Source organism: Vipera berus (genome assembly GCF_964194415.1).
Source record: "Vipera berus genome assembly, chromosome: 2".
Taxonomy (NCBI): Eukaryota; Metazoa; Chordata; class Lepidosauria; order Squamata; family Viperidae; genus Vipera; species Vipera berus.
The window spans coordinates 20,461,598-20,487,179 of NC_138203.1; the positions used below are offsets into that span (position 1 = coordinate 20,461,598).

At 38.1% G+C, this 25,582-nt stretch overlaps 2 protein-coding genes across 5 annotated transcripts in view; both read right to left on the reverse strand.

The window, feature by feature from the left end:
- Positions 1 to 5,575, reverse strand: part of RICTOR (RPTOR independent companion of MTOR complex 2) — a 48,391-nt gene extending 42,816 nt beyond the window's left edge. For 3 of the 4 annotated variants that reach the window (XM_081318707.1, XM_081318706.1, XM_081318704.1), the window contains exons 1-3: positions 5,431 to 5,575; positions 3,392 to 3,455; positions 1,582 to 1,708 (exon numbers count right to left, since the gene is read on the reverse strand). In XM_081318707.1, coding sequence (XP_081174833.1) covers positions 1,582 to 1,708 — 127 coding nt within the window. In that variant the 5' untranslated portion in view covers positions 3,392 to 3,455; positions 5,431 to 5,575. Of the gene's footprint in view, positions 1 to 1,581; positions 1,709 to 3,391; positions 3,456 to 5,206; positions 5,230 to 5,430 lie in introns of those variants that run through there. The other variant, XM_081318705.1, reaches the window with a different exon arrangement.
- LOC308662643 (rapamycin-insensitive companion of mTOR-like) lies at positions 5,515 to 25,004 on the reverse strand (the record flags this gene model as incomplete). Its single annotated transcript, XM_081318708.1, has 6 exons — positions 5,515 to 5,562; positions 8,092 to 8,156; positions 9,203 to 9,222; positions 11,434 to 11,531; positions 24,729 to 24,776; positions 24,956 to 25,004. 5 exons carry the CDS (start codon positions 25,002 to 25,004, stop codon positions 8,120 to 8,122), a joined length of 252 nt encoding a protein of 83 aa, XP_081174834.1. The 3' UTR covers positions 5,515 to 5,562; positions 8,092 to 8,119.
- Between the last annotated feature and the right edge of the window lie 578 nt (positions 25,005 to 25,582).

Consider the following 25,582-nt stretch of genomic DNA (forward strand, 5'->3'; position numbering starts at 1 on the left):
TATGTAAATTACTAACAAAGAATTAAGGGAGACTGAAATGCATTTCAAACTTTGTTAGCTTCTGCAAGGGGAGATATGTGTCAAATACTTGTTAACTATTTAGATTACCTTGCTAGGCCCCAAACATGACACATATCTCCCCTTGCAGAAGCTAACAAAGCGAGAGAGATCCTGTGGCTCAAGAGGTAAAAACAACTGCCTAATGTGCAATCAGCCCAGGTTCGAATCTCAGAAGGGTATGGCTGACTGATGAAAACTAATAAGTTTGAAATGCATATCAATCTCACTTAATTCTTTGCTAGCAATTTACACAAATATATGAGCTGTCACCGGTGTGACTACTGCCTGTTCGATGGCCTTCAAGATAGGCTGAAACAGGAAATAAAGATTTGTCCCATGTTTGGGGCCTAGCAAGGTAATCTAAATAGTTAACAAGCATTTGACACATATCTCCCCTTGCTTCTCAAGCTAACAAAGCGAGAGATCCTGTGGCTCAGAGGTAAAAACAACTGCCTAATGTGTAATCAGCCCAGGTTCGAATCTCAGAAGGGTATTTATTTATTTATTTAATTCCATTTATATCCTGCCCTTCTCCGAAGACTCAGGGCGGCTTACAAGCTTAGCAGTAGCCTTCATTCTATGTATATGCCTGCTTATTAGGGCTTTCATACACCCCCCAAGTGGCTGGCTGACTGATGAAAACTAATAAGTTTGAAATGCATATCAGTCTCCCTTAATTCTTTGTTAGCAATTTACACAAATATATATATATATATATATATATATATATATATATGTATATGTATATGTATATGTATATGTATATGTATATGTATAGAGGGACGCGGTGGCTCAGTGGGTTAGGACGCTGAGCTTGTCGATCAGAAGGTCGGCAGTTTGGCGGGTCAAATCCCGAGTGCCGCGTAACAGAGTGAGCGCCTGTTACTCGTCCCAGCTTCTGCCAACCTAGCAGTTCAAAAGTACGTAAAAGTGCAAGTAGAAAAATAGGGACCACTACGGTGGGAAGGTAACAGCGTTCCGTGCGCCTTTGGTGTCTAGTCATGCCGGCCACATGACCACGGAGACGTCCTCGGACAAGCGCTGGCTCTTCGGCTTTGAAACGGAGATGAGCACCGGCCCCTAGAGTCGGAAACGACTAGCACGCATGTGCGGGGGAACCTTTTTACCTTTACCTTTACTATGTATATGTATATGTATATGTATATGTATATGTTAAGTATTTGTCAAGGCTTTTTGAGGTTTTCGCGGGTGTTTGTATGTGGATCTTTGGTTATTCGGGTTTTTTCCCCGCGTGTATGTATGTATGTATGTATGTATGTATACACACACACACACACACACACACACACACACAGTCATTCTTGAGTACTGTCACCTGGATTATTATACTTGGCACAGAATGCAAATCTAAGTTTATTTCCAAAGACGTATGGGAAGGGGATGCAATCAAAATTACATATATTTGCAATCTATTGTATAGACTGCCCATTCATTCCAAGAGATTGATAATTCTCTCTACTAAATCTCATATTTAACTGAAATAATTTTTAAAATGTTTACCTAATTCACAGATAATAGCAATACACGCTCGAACCATCCTGTCCCTCTCTTGAAGGCCATCATTTCCAACAGCTATCAAAGAATTGGTAACTGAACTGGGAAATAATGAAGCATTGACCGTAATCATCTGCAAAGAAACATAGAAAGAAGGAAGTATTTGCTGCATAAATGGCTCAATTAAGGAACAATGCAAAATATTCAATTATTCATAAAACAGTGTTTCACCTTTTGAACATTTTGTTTTGGTATTCTGTTCTTAATCTGTAACATCTTAATTTTTAATTTTATTTTTCAAAAGATAACTGATGTACTACAGCCATACAAAGAAGCAGCCCTAAGAAGGGAAAAAAATTGCTGCTAGAACATCTTCAAGATCTTTTTATTCAATTTACCCACAAAAATATATTCAAAAGCTACCTCATGAACTGCTGAACTGTGCCCCAATAATTTCTCCATCTGAAATGGTCATATAAATAATATCTATGGAAAAGCTAGGAGTATGAGACCATTATACAGCTCCAAATGTGAACCTAGAAGTCCTGTCTGCCCAGTTAAAAATAAGTGATTTAGTTAGAGGCCAATTTGATTAATTTTCTTAGATGGAATTTTAAACCATGGACATCAATAAGGTAACAAAGTAGAATGGTACACTTTGAACCAGAGTTTAAATGCAGCTAATCATGTCCCAACTTCCAATAAGCTTTTTCCAATTCCTAAAGTGACCGTAACATTTGGTACACAGCTGATCAATGTTAAGTGGACTCTCAAAAAGTGGGCCTGAATATTACAGAGTCCTTGAGTTATTATATTTATCCACTAGAAGCCCCACATAGCAGAAAATGGACCTAAATGATACTTTATGCTTCTTTTATTTGATATTTCTTCATCCTATCTTAAGCTTTTCTTGAAAGTCCATTGACTTTGATTGGTTTTGGAAAGTCATGGGAACTACATGGAGTATGCTGGTACAAGGTGCAGTAGCACAAGAAGTTTTTTTGGGCCCACACATGTTGCATCATTCCTTCCCGAGCTGCACTGGCTGTCAGTTCGCTTCCAGATGCAGTTCCAGGTGTTGATTATGACATTTAAAGCCCTCTACGGCATAAGTTCAGATTATCTGATGAGCCATCTTGCCCCACTAAGCCAAGCCCACCCTACTTAAGCCGGCAGAGGCAGCCTGCTGAGGATCCCATGAGTCACAGAACTCTGATTGATAAGATCAGGAGAACAGCCTTCTCTGCTATACCACCAGCACTCTGGGACATGCCGGGCGGGATGAGATTTGTCTCTATCCCCCTATCCTTCCGCAAGGACTTGAAGACCTAGCTCTGCCAGTTGGCCTGGGGACCAAATGGGAGAATACATCACTGAAGTTGGTTGCTGGACTAACTTGCTCACCCCACCTTCCTCCTCCCATACTACTCATCTTTTAAATCTCATATTATTGTACTTCCACTGTTTATTTTTATTGTTTCATTCATTTACTATCGTTATTTTTACATGTTTATCATTTTTCCCCATTTTATTGTTGTAAGCTGCCCAAAGTAGCCCCATGATGAGATGGGTGGCAATAAATTTAGCAAATAGGTCAGAACTGTGACCACAGATAAGGGAGGTAACCAAACAGTTATATTTATTTATATATTTGTTTTGTACTTGTAATCTTGTTTATACAATGTTAACTGAATTTCATTACCAGCGCTGTTTTCTACATCAAATAGTCAAGCTATTTGCAATATTATTTTAGTCATATAAAACGTGAGATGTATAATTAGTAAATAATCATATTATATTGTGAGTTTTCACATACCTTTCTGACTAAACGAAGTGCTTGTGTTCGTTCTACTTCATTACTTTGCTGTATATCTATGCATCTAAAATTAAATACATATATATTTATGTACTTAGATTTTTAACTATCTATAAAACATGGTTTATTTTTTAAATGTTTGATGTATTAGTTCCTTGTATTTGGGATTCAGACATTAACATTCAGTATTATTGGATCCAGAATTTGCCTCTCAATACACAAAGGCTTCCTTCCTTCCTTCTCTAAAAGTTGATCTGTAGAATACTTCTGATGGAAAAATAGTACAGGTGACATTTTACTACTCCTCTTGAAAATCTACTTCCAAAAGATTAGCAGGAAGAAGTGGAATCTTCTAGTACATGGGTGGGAATTGCATAGGGGTAGCATAGGGAAGAAAGAATCAGCAAGTACTATCTTTTTCACTTCCTCTCAAAGTAAAGGTAGAACACTACTAGTGTCTAAAAATGCTCAAATCAACCCAAAATTATTTTACCGATTATAAGATCCAACTTCTAAACATTACTGTGGTAAAATAATCCAAATAGATAATCCTTGATTTATGACAATTGCGGTTGGGATATCAATTAAGCAAGATGCCCACATGACCGCTCCACTCAACAACCACACTCTTAGCTCTCTGTTGTGGACGTTAAATGACCATGTGGATCATTAGGCAGACAAAACGAAAGAGTTGTCTGCCACAGGCAGGAAAGCAATTCCCTTCCATGTGCAGAAGGGAACTCCTGCAATGGGGCTCAGATCTTTAGCAATAGCACTTATATGCTGTTTCATAGACCTTTACAGCCCTCTCTAAGCAGTTTACAGAGTCAGCATATTGCGCCCAACAATTCAAGTACCACGGGAGTTCCCTTCCCCTCCATGTGGAAGAGAATGCCTGTGATTGGCTGGAGAAACAAAACTCGGATCTATGGAATGCATTTCTCTAGTCCCTCTTCTCATTCACAGAAGGAAACTCCTGCAGCAGGTTGCAGAAACAATGATCAGATCTGAAGATCTGAGCTTCATTTCTGCAGCCCAATGGATTTCCATCTATCCACCCTGCAGTGCATGGAGGGGAAGAGGAATGCTTAGACAGGTGACAGCAGCTTGCAACCTTCCCTGCTGGCTTCCCTACTGACTTTCTGGGGAGATCATCAGAAAAAAAATTCAAATGGCAATCACACAAGTGTGAACAGGTTACCAAGCACCCAGAACACAATTATGTGACCATGGGAAAGAAAGGCAACGTTTTATGATGGCCAGAAGTGCTTTACAGATCATGAAGCACCCTTTCCAAGCTATCTTAACTTCAAACAGTTGTTAAACAACCAGTCATAAGTCAAAGATGACCTACATTTGCCTCAAAGCCTCCATTATGAACTGCTCCAGGCCGTTCCCTTATAAATGACTGTAGCATTATTGCTGCAAATCATAGTATCAACAAGATAATATCATAAGAAGAAACAACCCAAGAATTACAAAATATGCAGCAGGCTCTGTAGCTGCTTTTATTAAACTAATATGTGGCTAGTGTGCCCAAATACTTCTGTTTTCTTATGTGACTGAAAGCAGAATTTCTGTATATATGTGAATCCTGTACAAACACTGAATATGCATAAAGCAGTGGTTACTAACAATTTTGGCATTGGGAACCAATTTTGTGAAAGACAATTTTTCCACGGATCATGGGGGAAGGGGGAGAGGCGCACACGATCTATATCCCTTGCACGCGCAGTTTACAGTGACACAGAGCTGAGGTGGTGATACTAGTGCTGGGGAGCGGCTGCAAATACAGATGAAGGTTTGCTCGCTCACCTCCAGCTGTGCACCCGAGTTCCTAACAGGCCACAGACCAGTACCAGTCCATGGCCCGGGGACCCCTGACATAAAGGATGGGATTATGATTCTTGTTGGAGGAGGATCAAGCTACAAATTTAATAATAGAAATGGACAGTTGATGGGTCATATAAACAACAGATACTTATGGAAAATCCAAGCAGTTCCAAATCACATTACTGTAATATTATTTTGGCAATTACCTGGCTATTAAGTAATCCACTTTCAGTTTTAATACCTTCTGTAAAATACTGGAGTCTCTGATTAGATATCGAAGAGCTCGGAGTCCTGCTGCTCGCACCTCTTTTGCTTCATTTAATAAAGCTAACCGCAAACTGTGATGATAAATAAGTCATTCAGGCTATAGAGGATCAAAGTACATCCATTCTATATTCCCCAACCCCATTTTATGTGAATAACTAGCTGCATCTAACTATTTTTAACACTGTAGTATCCAAAATGTGTTTTTACAACATCTATTCACCAGCTAATAATGTATAAATGATACATTATAATGTATAAAATGCCACTGAAAAACTGTTAAATATATAACATATTATATATTTAATCAAATTAAAAATATGAGAGTAGAGAATGAAATAAACATAAAACATTTTACACTTTGCTGTACACATTGTTGAAATTAAGTCAGAATTACCATAGAAAAAACATCTCTGCAACATTTAAGGAATTATATAATCCCAAATTTGCAAAGTTTTTAACAATTTAATCTACCAATCCCAATTAAATTTTTCTTAAAAAGTTCTAAAGAGTTTAAATTCTCCCAAAGGTTATCTCTATAGTTCCAAGAATACAAACAAAGGCTAATTATTCACTGCTTTCAATTAAGGAGATACTTACCCTTGAAACTTATGGCCTAGTAGTGATATGTGTTTTTAGATAACCTTGGAAACTATTTTAAAAAAAAAATATTAAGATTTAAATTCTTTGGCTATTCCATTTTATAGCCAGTAAAGATTAACTTCAGACTTAAACAGTACTAGTTTCTGTTGTCTGGATTCATTTGCAGTTTATCAGAATGATCAAAAGTGAAATCATTATGAGGTAAAAATCACTACAAAGCTAAATGTTTTCAATATTACGCTGGTATATCATATTTTTCCCAGAGGTTTTAAGCTCAGCACATTTAAGATTTTGAAAGTCAGAAGAATGGCCAACTGGGTAAAGAAGCACACGGAATAATGTTTGCATCTTCTAAAAAGAACAGTGCTTTTTTCTCCATTTATGATGGCCTTTAGAGTGCAGAGTTGTTAAGTTTATACTATCAAAGTTCTAGAGGACTTTTCTGGAATCAGATTTAAAGTACGGCATTGTTGTGATACTTACGTAAATTAAATCTCCAATAAACACAATAATGTAATTTTAAAATTATAAAGAATAAAGTTAATCTTTAATCAAATATATCTAATCTTGAGACATAGGTAAGATCAATAATATCTAACAGATATTTTTATTAATATACCAAATAAAATTGGTCTTGTTAAAATTGTTTCTGATGGTAAGACATTATTGCCTGCCTTAGCTGTAAATGGAAAGAAAATGCATGTAAATTGTAAAATACTAAATTTCTCTAAAAACTCCAAAATGCAGGTAGCCCTCGCCTTCCTTCCTTCATTTAGTGACTGTTTAAAGTTACAACGGCACTGAAAAATGTAACTTAGGACCATTTGTCACAGTTATGAAACTTTGCACAGCACTGAAGCATCTTCATGATCATGTGATCAAAATTCATATGCTTGGCAACTGGTTCATATTTATGACTGTTGCTGTGTCCCAAGGTCATGTGATCACCTTTTGCAAAGTCAATGGGGAAGCCAGATTTACTTAACAACTGGGTTACTAACTGCAGTGATTCACTTAACAACTGTGGAAAGAAAGGTTGTAAAATGGGGCAAAACTCACTTAACAAATGTCTCACTTAACAACAGAAATTTTGTGGTCGTAAGTCAAGGACTACCGTTATGTCATGCTGACTACTTTAACATATTAATATTTACTGTTTTAAAAATAGATCAAATCATAGCATATTCTGTAGTATTTATCTGCTTATCCACTGTTTATAATTATTTAGATTCCTTACTATCCCAATATGTGGCTAGTAAAAATCTGGATATTTTAAACAAAAACATTTTTAATGATTTTCTTTCAGGTCTTTAACAGTAAACAGGATATACTACACAACAGGCTTATGTTTAAGGTATAACCTGGACATAAATTCCAACTGTGCATCAGGGACAGGACTAACAATAGGAGTTACATCAAGCTAATAATCTCTACTGCTTACAATTGGGTCTGAAGAGGTGCCCACTTCAAATCCATATTAATCCATTTCCACCTTTAATACCCATCATAACTTAGAATTTCTAGCCCTTTGTTCTTATACGGCAGACATGTCAAACACAAGGCCCGGGGGCCAGATCCGGCCCGCGAAGTGGTTTCATGCGGCCCGCGAAGCCATCCTGGAAACAGTGAGGGAACGGCCCCCACTGCCTTGGCCCTGGCCCAGAGACCCTCCTTCTGCCAGAGACCCTCAGATCTGTCCCACTCCTGCCCAGGCCCCCATAGGCACCCTTGATGCGAACGATGTAGAGCTGGCCACGCCCACCCAGTAGGCCATACGCACTCTAGCCATGCCCACCCAATAGGCCACGCCCACCCAGGCCATATCCACCAGGCCCCCTGAGGGCAACTGCAATGCTGATGCAGCCCTCAATGAAATTGAGTTTGACACCCCTGTTATACGGTCATCTTCTCTGGATAAAACTGCTTTCTGATTTGTTATTACTTTAATACAGAATTTCAATCATCAGATTACTATTTACAATACACAACACAGCACTTACCATATGATGATATCTTCATACGTAAAACCTAATTTTTCTTCTGTATGACCAGCATTACAAAGAAGCTGCAAGATATAAATTTCAATGCTTTCAACAACAGAATTAAAACTATTTTCGGTAAGAAAGTTCAACTAATCATTTCCTCACATCTGTACTACTTCCCAATTAACCAGCCTGAATATTTTTTCAGGATATTATTAGAAAAGGAAGAAATGGCTTGGTTGAATTATTGCCATTACTTTTTGTCAATTATTTTGAAAGATTATTTCAAAGCTATATAATAGTAAATAATTTTCAATGCTTTTCACCATATTAAGCTTTCTTTCTTTCATTGTTACTTCAACTTTTTAAAGCTCTTAAAAGAGCTGAATAGAATATGTAATTTGTACATCAGTATCTCAGTTTTTCTATTAAACAGCAATAGCAATAGCAGACTTATACAATGCTCCATAGGGCTTTATAGCCCTCTCGCAGTTTACAAAATCATCAGATTGTCCCCAACAATCTGGGTCCTCAGAAGGATGGAAGGCTGAATCAACCTTAAGCTTGAACTCCTGTTAGTAGGCAGAGTTAGCCTGCAATACTGCATTCTAACCATTGCACCATCACAACTCCTAATTCAAAAACAGTTCTTGAATTATATAAAGCAATTTTCAGACTGCCTCCACATGGTCTCTACAATATCAGTGAAGTCCCATAATCATTGCTTGCTGAAAATATTATTTTTAAGAACATTGGGAAGTTTAATTGTAAGTTTCACTATATGAAGCATCCTAGTTTTATCTATTTAATTCATAGAATTTCTAAATTATACCAGAAACATTTGTTTTACATATTTCCTTTTTTCTTTTCAAAACTAGCATCATGTTAACCATAGAAATATTCCAATAAACCAAAGAACTCCTACATAAAACATGGGGGCAGCTCTTTTGATATTTAAAAATATGCTTGAAATCTCTTAAAAATTACATCTAAACAGAGTAAAAGCAACACAAGAAAGAAACTGGCCATATGAATGACCCACCATCCTTCCATATTTCAAACCTGTTTTAACATTTTGATAGTAGAGGGGAAATTTGGGTGGAGAATTCTACAGTAGCTGTATACTCACTTGAATACAAGTAGAAAATGCTATATAAAGTGAAATAAAGAGAATGCATTTGTAAAAAAATGCAAGAAAAATGCAAATAAATTAACCTGCCTTTCTTTGGAATTCTAGAACATACCTATAACTTAACTGTACTCAACATCACTAGTACTACTATGCACGTTCCCAATTTTTTTAGTCTTTTAACCAGTGGCATGCGGCTTTTGGTAACTGGAACAGCTCTCCTCCCCCAAAGATTCAGATAGCAGCCTTTTTCCTGGGATTCTTAAAAGCTCATCTTCACAGTCTCTTCCTTCACCATACATCACTTTGAAGAAAAGATTAAACATCTCTTCAGAAATACCTGTCTCCATTGTCAAACCTTAATTTCTACTTTAACAAACTGAAGAGAATAAGATAAGAATTGAAATTATTTCCCAATTCCTTCTCAACTGCTACTGTTTTGTTCAAAGGTTCATTCTTAAATACTAAATTAGGCTATTATCTCCATTAAACAATGGAAAGAAAAATATGAGATGATGTCCTGGGCCTTAAGTTTCGTAAAATTGACAAAATGTTACTGAATTTATACCTGAAGTAAAAGTGTAAGAGAGCAGCTGAAATACCAATTTAGACACTTCTCTTCCACTTTACGTATGTGCTTAATTTTGTGAAGGAAGTTTATAAAATAAGCTTATATGTAAAATAAAAGTAGGGAGAGCTTCAGTCCAAATAAGCATTGATCTACGGCAGGGGTGTTAAACTGGCAGCCCGCAGGCTGGATGGGTCATGTGTAGGCCATGCCCACCCCGGCTCTGCATAGGCAAAAAGCACTGTGATACGTCACGAGATGTGATCAAGTTTGACACCCATGACCTAGGGCATCAAAGCTTTGCGGGCACCAATACAGCCTCCTCTTCTGAATGATTCTAAAAATTCAAACCTTCACATTGGCAGCATATGATACCAACAGTCAGTGTGTCTTAGGAGTGTCATATCCCCTTGAGCTAGCACTGTTCCAATGGTCTATGAACAAAATTTGTATTAGGGAGCTACGTTGGTTATCATGTGCAATTCAAAGTGCTGGTTGTTATCTATTATATACACTACAACTTGAGAGTCTGAGTACTTTAGAAACCATTTTGCCTGCACAATATAGGAGACCAGGGGACAACTGCTGTGACAAGGTTCAATTGGAGGGAGCTTGATAATTATTATTATTATTATTTATTGGATTTTTACACCACCCTTCTCCCGAAGGACTCAGGGTGGTGAACAGGGCATATAAATAGAAATACAAAAGTTAAAAAAGATTAAATAAATTGCCCAGTTAAAACAATCAATAATAAAAAAAACCCATAAAAATGAATTTATTTATTTAGAAGATTTGTATTATGGCTGCCCATCCAAAGCAACTCTGGGCAGCTAACAAAAATAATTAAGCCAATAAATAAAATAATAAAAACAACAATCACCCTGTGCCATAACCATCCCCCTTGGGATATCCAACAACAGACTCAGCTACCCTCCTAGTGAATGCACCCTGTGAGATCTCCCTCTTATCCCTAAACACAGACACCTCTCCCTCTCATAGTTCTCCAGCAGGTTGTAAACAACTGGCTTTTTGAGAACGGATTGATGTAGAACCACTGGCAGATGGATGCTTTTTATTAATCTGTGTTATTTGGAATTATGATTTATTGTTGTTTTATTATCAGTTACTGCATGTTGTATCTTGCCTAAAATACCAGTAAACTGGACTAAATAAATCCTACAAATAAGTCATCAGTTTCTATCTTAAAAATGTATTCTTATATGGCTGAACAGATCCTTCAACAGGCTTCTCCGGATCTGCAAAAGGGAGACAGGAAATAGCTGCAGGTTTAGTTGACTGCTTCATGACCCTTTCAAGGTCTTCACAAGAACGCATATATTCAGAACATATTTCTGCTGGAAGCACATCCAGTTGTTTTGTATACATCAAATAATATGCATATGCTTCTTCAACATGGTTCATTATCTAGCAGTCCACATATTTATTCAAGCTCCCCAAAATTGTGGATATCCAAGTTATTCAAGCTCCCCAAAATTGTGGATATCCAAGTAATTTAAAACAATTTAGCAATCCTATTACTACTTGATGACATTATCATCCCATTGCTACATCATTCAACCACCACTTTTCTAAAACAAATATTCTTTGATTCACTAATAAAAATAAAATATAATGTTGTAATAGTCACTAGATTTCTTACCTTTGTAAAATTATTCAAATGGCCAAGTTTTCTCATATTTGAAACCCCTTGCAATTTGGCCACATTTTGAAGAATCTCTCTCAAGTTATCGGAGGGGTCTACAAGAGATATGGTATAGAATGAGTTAGAGAAACTATACAGTCCCCAAAACAATGAAAAATGTATCCCTTAGGAAACAGATCACAGTGTAACTCCTTAAATTATCTTAATATTTGTCTTTGAGAATTCCTGCCATGTTTTGACACACAAATTTATTCCATACTGGGGTTATTATGTTATTTATTTATAAATTTCTGCCTTTTTCTGATCCAAAAGACAAAGTTCAATGATTAACCACTTTTATTTTATGTTAGTCACCCTATAATCAACTCCTATGGTGCAGAACAATATTATAGATTCAGCTATCATCAGTCCAGTATAAGTAGTTCTCGGCTTAATGACAACTGGGACCAAAGCTTCTACCACCATTGTAAGATGGTGTGGTTGTAAGTTGAGTCAGACCCAATTTTACAAGTTTTATGCTGGTCATTAAGTAAATCACTGCAGTCGTTGAGTGAATCAGTGGCTGTTAAGCAAATACAGCTTCTCCAATGTTTTTTTTGAAGGAAATTGGCAAAAAAGATAGTAAATCACATTCTCATAACCACAGGACAGTGCAACTGGTCATAAATGTGAATTGGTTGCCAATTGTCCAAAATGTGATGTGAGCACAGGAGTGGTGCGATAGTTGCAAGTATGTGAATTAACTGTCACTTTTTCCAATGTTGTTGAAACTTTAAACCACTGTTAAATGAACAGTTATTAAGTCAAAGAGTACCTGTAAAAAAAAGTTAACCTATTATTTTGTTACTGCTATAACATCAAGCAAAATTTAAAAAAATGGTGGGAATCTTTTAAAATACATTATTTTTTTCTAAATAGTAGAAAAATTTGAGATTCCAAAGATTCTTTTAAAAATAAAAATAGCACTTCCATAGAAAATGGGGAAAAAATGGAAAAAGAGAAAAAAGTTAAGACAGAAAACATTTCATAAAATTTAAGAAGCAAAAGCTACAAACAAAAGAGATTACAAAGAGTTTACAACAGTATCGATATAAAAATACCACTATTATAATCTTTGATTTTAAGGATGCATAATAGATGGATCAAATTGCTGTCCTACAATTTAACATCATCAACAATATAATATGGGTGATGTATATTCTTTTGTTTTGAGCATTTAGCAGAATATTGCCAAACTAATTCTAGATTCAAATAATTTTGCTATAAAATTATTTAGATTTCAACTGCAAGTTCATAGAGTTATGACTTAGAAAATCTTATTTCACTGGCATAATAATAAATGAAACTACAGATAAAAAGGTAAAGGTTCCCCCGCACATGTGTGCTAGTCGTTTCCAACTCTAGGGGCCGGTGCTCATCTTCGTTTCAAAGCCCAAGAGCTAGCACTTGTCCGAGGACGTCTCCGTGGTCATGTGGCCGGCATGACTAGACGCCAAAGGTGCACGGAGCGCTGTTACCTTCCCACCGTAGTGGTCCCTATTTTTCTACTTGCATTTTTACGTGCTTTCAAACTGCTAGGTTGGCAGAAGCTGGGACGAGTAACAGGTGCTCACTCTGCTACGCGGCACTCGGGATTCGACCCACCAAACTGCCGACCTTCTGATCGACAAGCTCAACGTCCTAACCCACTGAGCCACCGCGTCCCTTAAACTACAGATAGTCCCTGGGACCAGCAACTCAGTCAATAAGCAAAGTGATCGCTAAGTAAAACTGTGACTGTGTTTATGATCTTAACTTCAGCTTTCATTTGCTTTATAGACCTGCAAAGGTAAAAAATGGAAGGACTGGTTTGAAAGTTAATTCTTCATCACCCTCAGTAACTGTGAGCAATCACTGTGCTGCACAGTTGCTAAATGAGGACTACTTGTTCTTTCTCAATAAAGCTTCACAAAACAGAAACATTCCAGCTTGATCAAATAGCAGCCAAAATGCAATTCTATTTCCTTTTTCTCAAAGTAGTAATAAAATGTCCTCTGGTCACAAAGGTTTAAAGGCATGTATGATATATTACAAGGAGCAGGAGTACCTCGGTTTTGCAATGGTTCTGCTTCTTCCTCAATGGACAATTTTAGTCTGCCATAGCAGATGGAAGGAGAGATTGACCCACCAGCTGCTAATGGGTGAAGTCCACAGGATTCAATTCTCTCTTCCCTGTTTTTTAACATCTATAGTAAACTGATGGAGGAGATTATCTAACAATTTTGGATGTGACAGCAGTATCCTGGTGATGCCTAATTATAGACTGCTATCCCATCCTGTAAGAGAGATGTGGCTGATGTCCTTTTATTTATTGATCACATTTAGAAACTGCCCATCTCCCTCACAAAGGGACCCTGTGTACAAATAAGCGCCTGGAGCCTGTGAAGACTTGGATGAGAGACAACGGAGAAAATCTGAACCCATGTAAGACAGAATTACTGCTTGTACATTGGAATTCTTCTGAATTCATATCTCCTGCCTGAAAGCTGGTAGTAGCCAGAAGAACTTAAGTTTTAACTCCGGACAGTAGGGGTTGCAGCCTTTCTTACTGCAAGGATACCTAGCTATAGAAGCTCCTTCCCTCAATACCAACCAGTTAGACTACTGCAATGCAATTTACATGGGGTTGCCCTGAAACTGCAACTGGTCCTGAACATTTGTTTAACAAGTTAACCATTGTACATCACTTGTATATGAATTGCACGAAAAAGGAAAATATGCTACATAAAAAGATTTAGTGTATTAAAATAATTTAATGGATAACCCCATTCAGAAAATCTTGCAAATGTCACCTTGTGTCTTCATTGAGACGAATGAATACAGAACTTTAAAAAAAGTAATTCATGCCATTAAGTGTTAACACCAACTTGATGGCACCTACTCCAGCAATCCACTCGTGTCCATGCTGCACAAAGAACATGCTAGTTATAATGGTATCTTAAAAAACAACCAAGGCATTATATAATGCTAAACAAATATTTCAAAGCTTGAAATGATTTTTTTCATAATCCAGAAGCATTTAAGTTTGTTGCTTTCAGAACCTTAAAGGCTAGTTGGCATCAGCTGTTCCAGTTTCTATAAATTTCAGATCGAGTCACTAATACCCTATAATGCACTCTAACTATGGCTTTTCTCAGAAACCTCAAATGGTTCAAAGTGCTATAGCAAGATTACTTTAGTATTTGTCATATTTATTTTCAATTCTATATTTTTGTTGCATCATACTTTTAGCTAATATTTACTGCAAATAAACTAGGTGCTGAGCCATTATTTATATATGAAGATACACATAGATTCATATCCCCAACCAGCCAATACATGTAACTGTTACCACAGAGAGTTCTGTGTGGTATAGCAGTTTGAATGTTAGACTAGCAGCAGGTTTTAGTCTAAGGTCAAACACTGAAAGTCACTAGTTGGGTTTGAATCAATCACTCTCTCTCTCACCTTATAGGGTAATTTTAGTAAAGAAAAATAGAAGGAAGGAGATCATATATACTAACTTAAGTTTCTAAGTAAAAAACAAGATATAAATCTAACAAATACATTAAATGTATTTTATTCATTTGGCAATTGAAACCTGGGATAGAAAATATAACAAATAAAGACACTATCAGGAGATGACAAGAAAACTTCGATAATTAATGCATTTTTTTATCTCTCTCTGATCTTATGCTTTCTTATCCTTTGTGGCTGCACTCCAGTGCAATAGTTCCACAAGATAAGAATAGTTTTACAAGGTGACAGAAAAGTTACTGTATGTTCCATAACATTTCATGAAACTCAATTCTATTATTCTGCATCTGCATAAAAAAGCAATGCCCTATCATCCCTAACCATCTGTTGAATTTGCCTAGGTAATCTTGATTAGAATTATTCTTAATGATAGTCTGGATCTTGCAACTAGTCTAGAAATAACAACTTATCAACCAGCAATCATCATTAGGTATATAAATTTTAGTACTTAAACAATTTGATTTGCTGCTGATTTACTCTGGTGATTCTGTGCTGATTCTAATTCTAAAACTTTGCCTACCAAGATCTGGAAAATCTGAAAATACATTCATTCCATACAATTGTCTAAATCAGCGATGCCGAACCTATGTCACACATAATACCAGACAACTATACTCCAGAGCACACCCCATTCTCGTATAATTTTTAGAGGCTGTGAGGGCCGTACAAGAATGGGCCAGACTCCAATGTCCTGAAATTGTGCGAGGCCATGATCTCATGCACTCTCTGAAGATACTGAACATTGTGCAAGAATGGGTTGTGCTTTCACAGTTTTCAGAGACTGCAAAGGCCAGAGAGATTCATTCTCCAAGTTGTTTCACAAATGTAGGCCTTGGTGGCCCTGGAGCAGTTTCGGGTAGGCTGCAGAAGCCTCTCAGCCGGAGTACATGGCAGATCCTGGGGAGCATTGGGCCATGGGGGCAATCAGGCCATTCTCCAAGGCTCATAAACCTTGGGGAATGGTGCAAGGTGGCTTTTTTGAGTGACGGGATGGTGCTAGGGCTGAGTTGAAGTATGGACCTCTACTTCAGGCTCAGTTTCAGCACTGCTGTTCAGTGCCGCTGTTCAAGGTAGCCTAGATGGTGCTTGTTCGGGTGGGGGTTGTGTGTGGGGGAGATATTTTTGTTCAGGGGGATGGTGTGACACACCAGCAGAGTCAAGTTAGGCATGTTCCAAATTTTTGGCACAGCTGGCCCAAAAGATTTGCCATCATTGCTCTACATGGAATCTTGTAGATGTTTGTGGTTGAATATTAGGGTGGCATCTACCAGAAACAAGATTTTTTCCAATAATGAAGAAATATTCATTAAATATTTGAAAATCAGCAAAATAAATATTCTTTTGAAAGTGATTTGTGACTATTTTTAGAGAGAAATCCTTTTAAAATTTATGTGCTACTGTTCCTCAACAACTTTTTATAAGTTATTTTAAAACCGGTGACATACACACATAAATATAAAACACTTTCATTATGGCTATATAGTTTATATATTAGTTTCAATAAGGTAAACCCATGGATCTTTTTCTTTAAAGTTTACAATTATTGTACAAACATGTAATTTATATTAGCAAAAATATCTATGCTATAATATTGAATAGACTGCATAATTGGACTTGAAATTAAAGCATGTATTTACTTCTACAAAGTACCATGGACACCTGTTATTGCCCAGACTACTAATATTATGACAGATTTTCATGTAAATTGGCATTAAAATCTGGCATCTAGCATTGACAAGATTTTCTTTATAAGCACATATTTAGAATTTATCTTTTACTACTGAAAGTACCCCCTTCATGGATTACTACCTTGTCATGTCGAAGGGGCTTGCGTAATTCAATGAAGCTATGAGCTATACCGTGCAGAGCCACTCAAGATGGACCGGTCATAGCAGAGAGTTCTGACAAAATGTGATCCACTGGAGAAGGAAATGGCAACCCACTCCAGTATCCTTGCCATGAAAACGCTATGAACAATACCAAAAGGCAAAAAAATATGACGCTGGAAGATGAGCCCCTCAGGTCAGAAGGTGTCCAATATGCTACTGGGGAAGAGCAGAGGGCTAGTACTAGTAGCGCCAGAAAGAATGAAGCGACTGGGCCAAAGCCGAAAGGACGCTCAGCTGTAGATGTATCTGGTGGTGAAAGGAAAGTCCGATGCTGTAAAGATTTTTTCTCCATAGGAACCTGGAATATAAGATCTTTGAATCAAGGAAAGCTAGACGTAGTCAAACGAGATGACAAGACTGAACATCGACATCTTAGGAATCAGTGAACTAAAATGGACAGGAATGGGTGAATTTAATTCAGATGACCATCAGGTATATTTTGTCGGCAAGAATCCCTCAGAAGAAATGGAGTAGCCTTCATAGTCAATAAAAGAGTAGGAAAAGCAATACTGGGATACAATCCCCAAAATGACAGAATGCTCTTTCGAATCCAAGCCAAATCATTCAATATCAGTGTAGTCCAAGTCTAAGCCCGAACCACCGGTGCTGAAGAGGATGAAATTGACCGGTTCTATGAAGCCCTATGGCACCTTATAGAACTAACACCAAAACATGATGTCCTTATCATCATGGGGGATTGGAATGCTAAAGTAGGAAGCCAAAAGATAACTGGAATAACAGGCAAGTTTGGCCTTGGAGTACAAAATGAAGCAGGGCACAGGCTGACAGAATTTTGTCAAGAGAATACAATGGTCATAGCAAACACTCTTTTCCAACAACCCAAGAGATGGCTCTACACAAGGACATCACCAGACGGTCAACACAGAAATCAGATTGACTATATGGTCTGCAGCCAAAGATGGAGAAGCTCTATACAGTCAGTAAAAACAAGACCAGGAGCTGACTGTGGCTCAGACCATGAGCTTCTCATTGCAAAATTTAGGCTTAAACTGAAGAAAGTAGGGAAAAGCACTAGGCCACTCAGATATGAACTAAATCATATCCCTGATAAATACACAGTAGAGGTGACAAATAGATTTAAGGAATTAGATCTGATAGACAGAGTGCCTGAAGATCTATGGACGGAGGTTCACAACATTGTACAAGAGGTAGCAACTAAAGCCATCCCAAAGAAAAAGAAATGCAAGAAAGCAAAATGGCTGTCTGAGGAAGCTTTGCAAATAGCTGAGGAAAGGAGGAAAGCGAAAGGCAAGAGAGAAAAAGAAAGATACACCCAATTGAATGCAGAATTCCAGAGAATAGTTAGAAGAGATAAGAATGCCTTCTTAAATGAACAGTGCAAAGAAATAGAAGAAAATAATAGAATAGGGAGGACCAGAGATCTCTTCAAGAAAATTGGAGAAATGAAGAGAACATTTCATGTAAATAATGGGCATGATAAAGGACCAAAATGGCAGGAACCTAACAGAGGCAGAAAAGATTAAGAAGAGGTGGCAAAATTACACAGAAGACCTTTACAAGAACGAACTTAACGTCCCTGATAACCACGATGAGGTGGTCACTGACCTCGAGCCAGACATCCTAGAATGTGAAGTGAAGTAGGCCTTAGGAAAGCTAAGCAACAACAAAGCTAGTGGAGGTGACAGTATTCCAGCTGAGCTATTCAAAATCTTAAAAGACGATGCAGTAAAAGTGCTACACTCAATTTGCCAGCAAATTTGGAAAACTCAACAGTGGCCACAGGATTGGAAAAGATCAGTTTACATTCCAATTCCAAAGAAAGGCAGTGCCAAAGAATGTTCAAACTATCGCACCATTGCACTCATTTCACATGGTAGTAAAGTCATGCCTAAAATCCTACAAGCTAGGCTCCAGCAGTATGTGGATCGAGAACTACCAGAAGTACAGGCAGGATTTTGAAGAGGCAGAGGAACTAGAGATCAAATTGCCAACATACGCTGGATCATGGTGAAAGCTAGAGAGTTCCAGAAAAACATCTACTTCTGCTTCATTGACTATGCTAAAGCCTTTGATAGTGTGGATCACAACAAACTGTGGCAGGTTTTAAAGAGATGGGAGTACCAGACCACCTTAATTGTCTCTTGAGAAACCTATATGTGGGTCAAGAAGCAACAGTGAGAACTGGACATGGAACCACTGATTGGTTCAAAATTGGGAAAGGAGTCCGGCAAGGCTGTATACTGTTGCCCTGCCTATTTAACTTATATGCAGAGCACATCATGAGAAAGGCAGGGCTAGATGAATCAAAAGTTAGAATTAAGATTGCTGGGAGAAATATCAACAACCTAAGATATGCAGATGATACCACTCTAATGGCAGAAAGTGAAGAGGAACTAAAGAGCCTCTTGTTGCGGGTGAAGAAGAAGTGTGCAAAAGTTGGCTTAAAACTTAACATTAAGAAAACCAAGATCATGGCATCCGGCCCTCTCAATTCCTGATGGGGAAGAAATGGAGGTAGTGACTGATTTTATTTTCCTAGGCTCCAAGATCACCGCACATGGGGACTGCAGCCAAGAAATTAAAAGACGCTTGCTCCTGGGAAGGAAAGCCATGGCAAATCTAGACAGCACATTAAAAAGCAGAGACATCACTCTGTCAGCAAAAGTGCATATAGTCAAGGCTATGGTCTTCCCATTTGCAATGTATGGCAGTGAAAGTTGGACCACAAGAAAGGCTGAGCGCCAAAGAAGTGAGGCCTTTGAACTATGGTGCTGGAGAAGACTCCCATGAGTCCCTTGGACTGCAAGGCGATCAAACTGGTCAGTCCTAAAGGAGATCAACCCTGACTGCTCTTTAGAAGGCCAGATCCTGAAGTGAAACTCAAATACTTTGGCCACCTAATGAGAAGGAAGGAGTCACTGGAGAAGACTAATGCTGGGAAAGATTGAGAGCAAGAGAAGAAGGGGACGACAGAGAATGAGATGGCTGGATGGAGTCACTGAAGCAGTAGGTGTGAGCTTAAATGGACTCCAGAAGATGGTAGAGGACAGGAAGGCCTGGAGGAATGCTGTCCATAGGGTTGCGATGGGTCGGACACGACTTCGCAACTAACAGCAACAACAACAACAACAACTGCAAGTACAGTCCAATAACAATCTAAACACTGGAAAAGTGTACATGCTGGAACTTATTTGCTGTTTATTCCAGTATGATTGTGAGCAGCTTTCATTCCCTTCCTATAGCAAAAGAGTGAAAATAAATAAATAAAAAATGAGAGAAGAAAATATCAGACCACAGTAAGAAATAACAAATTAATAAGAAAGAAACTAAGTTTGAGAACAAAAGCTTCTAAGCACCCCAGGTTCTAACTTACAGTAAATCCCCTTCACAGCTTTTTATTAAAAATGCAGTTTTTAAAAGATTTTTTTTTAAGTTTTAAATAATCAATGGAGTTCTTTTATTAAAATTCTGGAAGACTGTTGCCAAATAAGAACTGGATTAAATGGATAATTAGGTATGAATTAGTTTGGATTTCCATTAAAATAAGTCACTGTATGAAACAAAATTATACTGGAATAGATTTTGACTCTATCACTCATTCCTAAATCTCTGAATTCATGTAGCACTACAGAGGCATGGGATTTCTTTCCCACATCCTGGCATGACACACCCATTATCATCTGCTTACTTTGTGCTTATATAAAAATTATATTGTCAGAAAAATTCCTAGACTGTGATTGTTTATAAATCCTATTCATAGGTATTCAGGGGTTTTTTCTGCATTACAAAATGTCATAATGGTACTCAATTTGGAATGCCACATATTATTTGTGTCACCTATCATGTAAGTTTTAAAATTTAAAATCCATGTGAAATAAACAGGATTATGCATTTGCAATACATTAAGCCTCTCTATATATAAACACACAAACATAAGTCATTTCTGACAATATAGAATTACTATTCTAATGTGACAGATATTCAGAAGTTAAATTTATATACACAAATTTTGATAAAGAAATTGTGGATTCCCATATATATTTTAGTTATCCAAGAATGTCACTTTATGTAAATGTGGGTGCGCCTGCCCTCTGGAACCAGCTCCCTGTTGAGCTCCGGATGGCTCCCGACCTTCGCTCCTTTCGCCACGACCTGAAAACTTGGTTATTTGAGCTTGCCGGCCTGGACTGAGGGTTTGGGATTTTAAATTTTTAGAATGTGATTTACTTGTTGGGGCTAATTTAATTTAATTTATTTTTAACCTTGTATATTGTGTTTTAACTGCCCTGTACACCGCCCCGAGTCCTTCGGGAGAAGGGCGGTATATAAATCCAATAAAATAAATAAAATAAATAAATATGCATTTAAAACAAAAGACACTCTGTTCCTCACAAAAAACAAACAGAAAAACTTTACATTTTTCTTAGTTAACTAAAAATAGGCAGATTAGAAACTGCATTTGGTTTTGAGATGCTATTTACTTTAGGTGGAGAAGTATGCATACTTTTAGCTATTTTTCTTTGTCTCTGATTCCATCACATACAGACAGGTTCCTCTAATTTCCATTCGTAGAGCTAAAAAATAATTGATTATCCAAGCAAATTTCAGTAATTACCAGCCCATCAACTGATCATGAGTCAATAAATTTGGATTTTTCAAGCAACTTGAGGATTTTAATGACTGACTTACTGGCTTACACTCAGCTGGTGAGTTCCAAGTTACTGAAGCCTATTCAAAGGAATTGTAGGTGACCTGCACATTATATGTAACAATGGAAAGAACTGTCAAGGAAGTTTGCATGGTCTTTCTCAATGTTTTTTTAATCTTCTTTTACGTCTTACTTAGTAGGAAAGGAAGAAACATACCATATCACCAAATCAGCATACTGATAACTTTTTTTACTGATTATTTCAGTCAATTTACATGGCCACCCATCTCATAAACACAACTCTGGGCAGTTGATAAAAGTTAAAACCATATACTGAATTTTTTAAAAAAGGACAAGGTATTATGGCAACCAAGGAAATCAGCCTGGTTTCAATTTCTATAATTCTCTGACACACACACCCCATAGCCAGGTCTTAACAGCTTTCCAAAAGATCCGCAAAATAGAATCTAACCTACTATGGGATAGCATGGTTCGAAAGGACAGGCGCTGTGACAAAAAAAAAGTTTCCCAAGTTCTACAAGACAGTAATGTCTAACTGATACAACCCAGAGAATAGAATCCCACAGAATAAAGACAAAAATGCAGTAGGCACCAATTCTGCATCATCTGTAAAGGAACTTAAAAATACTACCTGTGTAATTAATACTGCTAATGTATTACATAACAGTGGATTAAAAAGATGCAAATTATCTTTCTGATCATGTTCTGCTAAACATATCTAGCTTTCTCCAACCTTTCTTTCACCATTCAAAAGTAAAAAAATAAATAAAAGCAGGGGACACATTTAACCATTATCCAAGGATCTGCCTTCATGAACACACATAACATGGACTATCCTACTGAAGCAAGTTCAAACAAATAATAGAATACATTACACTATGAAGCAAACATATTTGTAATAAGGGAATAATAATAGCAGAATAATAGACAGAATAATATAGGCAGAAGAGAAACAAAACATAACTCTGCAAATACATTTTCAGTATCCTCATAAAAGTGGTCACAAAATCCCAGAATCTACTTGTCATTTAAAAGACTTCAATATAATTTTCCTTTAATAATCTAGAAAAATGGCATATTAAATGGTGTATATCTAGGAGCTACAACATATCAAAATGGTGTATATCTAGATACAATCTGATTTTTTTGAATTGCAGCATTTAAATTCATGACCATTTTCTCCATTGAATTTCATTTTCTAAAACAATTACCCCAATTTAGATTTTACAACTGCAGTATGAAAATGTCCATAGAGAAGTCCAGCAATTACTGCAGTAATGTCCAAACATAGAAATCACATGCCCTGTGTGAATAAACACAGTATCTTTTCTATTATGTCATTTAGTCCTCACCATTTAGATGTTGGACTGAAAACATTTTTGGTTTCATTGTACACTTCTGGATTTATCCTGTGCTATCCTTTGTACTGCATATTTTGTCAGAAGCTTATGCGCTTATTCTCATTTTTTTCTGATAAAGACTGTACTAAATATTCCAGTTTACAAATTTCAGGATTTGCAGTTCAAAGGATTTGCAAATCCTAACATGCAGTACGCTAGATTATTATTTTATCTATCCAAAACTATTTAAAACAAATGCTATTTTGCCATTTTCTAGTGACAATTTGCAACTCTTCTTCTCAGAAAAAGCATGGTGGGGAAAAAAAACAGCCCTGTTCATCAATTTGAACTAATGAAGAGAAGCTACAGTTTATCTTTCTATTTCAGAAAAAACACATTGCTCTAAAAACAGTTCTGAGACTGACAGTATGTACCTTCTGTGTTCTGCTTGTATTGTAATTTGTATTATTTTAATGCAATAGATACTACCTTAAGGAGTATGAATTACTGAATATACATGTTAAATACCAAGCAATGAAATAAGTTACGCTAAATACTGATAGTTTTGTTTATATAGCATGTCTGTAACATTTTACTACAACTGTGTATATTTTAAGTTTAAAAAGAACATATTCCTATAAATTAGCTCTGAAAATTGAGTTTTTCAAAAATGTTACTATGATGATACTTCCAGCTGCCACCTGGCCTTAATTTCTACACCTAATCATAGTAGAAGGCAGTTTGCTTATCTACAGAGACTGTCAGGGAAGCTTGTATAGCTTTCAACAAGCTTTGGCCAAAAGAAGGCCTATTTCCAAGTAGACTGACTCACCAAATCAATTTGCAAGCTGAGTGTAGGAGGGGAACAGAAATCCTTCAGAAAGACCATTGAGATTTACATAGTGCTAACATAAGCACTCAAACCCTTAACCCCTGCTAACTAACAAACTGAGATTAAATAACGAACCTAAAATAGATTAAGTTGCACAATCTAGGGTAGTGAGAACATAATACAGTACTTGTCAATAACCTGGTAGTTAGTTACTTGTCCTCATGCTCCCTTTCCTTGTCAAGACTATATCAGCAAGCAACTCACCAAAGTGAAGCATCCCTTGCATTTATTGTCCTCCCATAGAACACCATGACTTTCACTATTTTCAAGGCAGATTTTTTTAAAAAAATAGAGTTTGCCTTTCATCATATCAACCCAGACTTCACATTCCTTCCCTTTTCAAGAGGCCCAACAAATACCAACTTATTTTAAGCAGGGTAAAACGCCATCGCACAACGGGGGCGGGGGGGGGCAAGACAAACACAGACAGATACAGACACAGACACAGACACACACGGTGTACGAGGGCTTATTTCTTCAGAGCCAAATCGTCTTGCAAACAGGCAGACCAATAACGGAACGGCAGGGCCCTCCATTGAGGAACTAATTTACTCCACAAGTCCGCTTCATATACCGCAACCAGGCTGAATGAAATATTACTCACAGGGAAGTGAACCATTCCAACCAAGCTTAGTTTTAAATGAGGGAGGAGGAAGGAGGCGGGGGGGGGTGTTGTCCAACCATCCAACCATTCCAAACAAGCTTAGTGTTAAATAAGGGAGGAGGCGGTTGCGTATTGGCAACCTTTCCATCTCCAAAGGGAGCCGCTTCGAGAAACGGAGAAGCGGCTGGCCAGTGCTCTTAGGCGGCCCTCCCTTCTCCCCACGGAGGACCCCACCCTCGGCCCCAGACTCCATTCACTCCCATTCTGAAACTAGGAGCCGGCAACCCAAGAGGAGGAGGCGGTGTGGTGTGGTGTGTGTGTGTTCCCGGTCCGGCTTGGCTTTCGGCAGGCCCTCCGTTACCTCGGGTGAGATCGAGGGGGACGTTCTCCTCGCCGCTGTCGTTCCGGCCTGGAGGGGAGAAAAGAGAGACAAGAGCAGGAGCTTCAGTTAGTGATGGAAGCCGCAGCGGGGCCGCCGAGCAGCGGGGCTGAGGCAGGAGAGAGGACGAGGAGTTCGGAGACAGGCCGTTCCCTTCCCGCCCGCCCGCCCGCCTCTCACGGTCTGGGCCTAGCCCAGGTTCTCCTCACCTCGGATGCGGAGGTGCCTCAGCGAGCGGGCGCGGAGACTCACCGCCATGTTTATGCTCCCGCAGTCACAACACCGGAAACCTTGCCCGATCTCGCGAGAGCGGGCGGAGGAGACGCCGCTTGACTTCGCCCGCCGGACGCGCTCGGCCCGGCAGTCTGAGCAGGGCGGGGCGGCGGCTCTGGGGGCTGCCGGCGAGCGGAAAGGACCCGCCCGCGCTCAGCGGTGCCTGGAAGGGGCGAGAGGGAGCGGGGAAGGCTGCAGCGCAGCCGCGCCTTCTTTAGCCAGGTAGCGGAGCCCGCGTCACCTTATTTACTACTCATAGGTGTGCGTGCACGTGGATAGCTTAAACATCTCCGTGTTTCCATGTATTTTCTCTCAGTGGCTTCCAGTCACTGCGAATCCTTGTATGTTTAGGTAAATACAGTAGTTCTGTGCGCATGTTTATATATGTATATATATATTTATATAATAAAATATGTCTGCTTCTTTGTGTGTATATGGATGTATGTTTGTTTCTTCGGAAGGACAGATACTAAAGCTGATGCTCAAGTACATTGGGTCAGCTTCTTTGTCTGTGTCTGTGTCTGTGCATGAATGCGGGTATGTTTCTTCAGGACAAATACTGA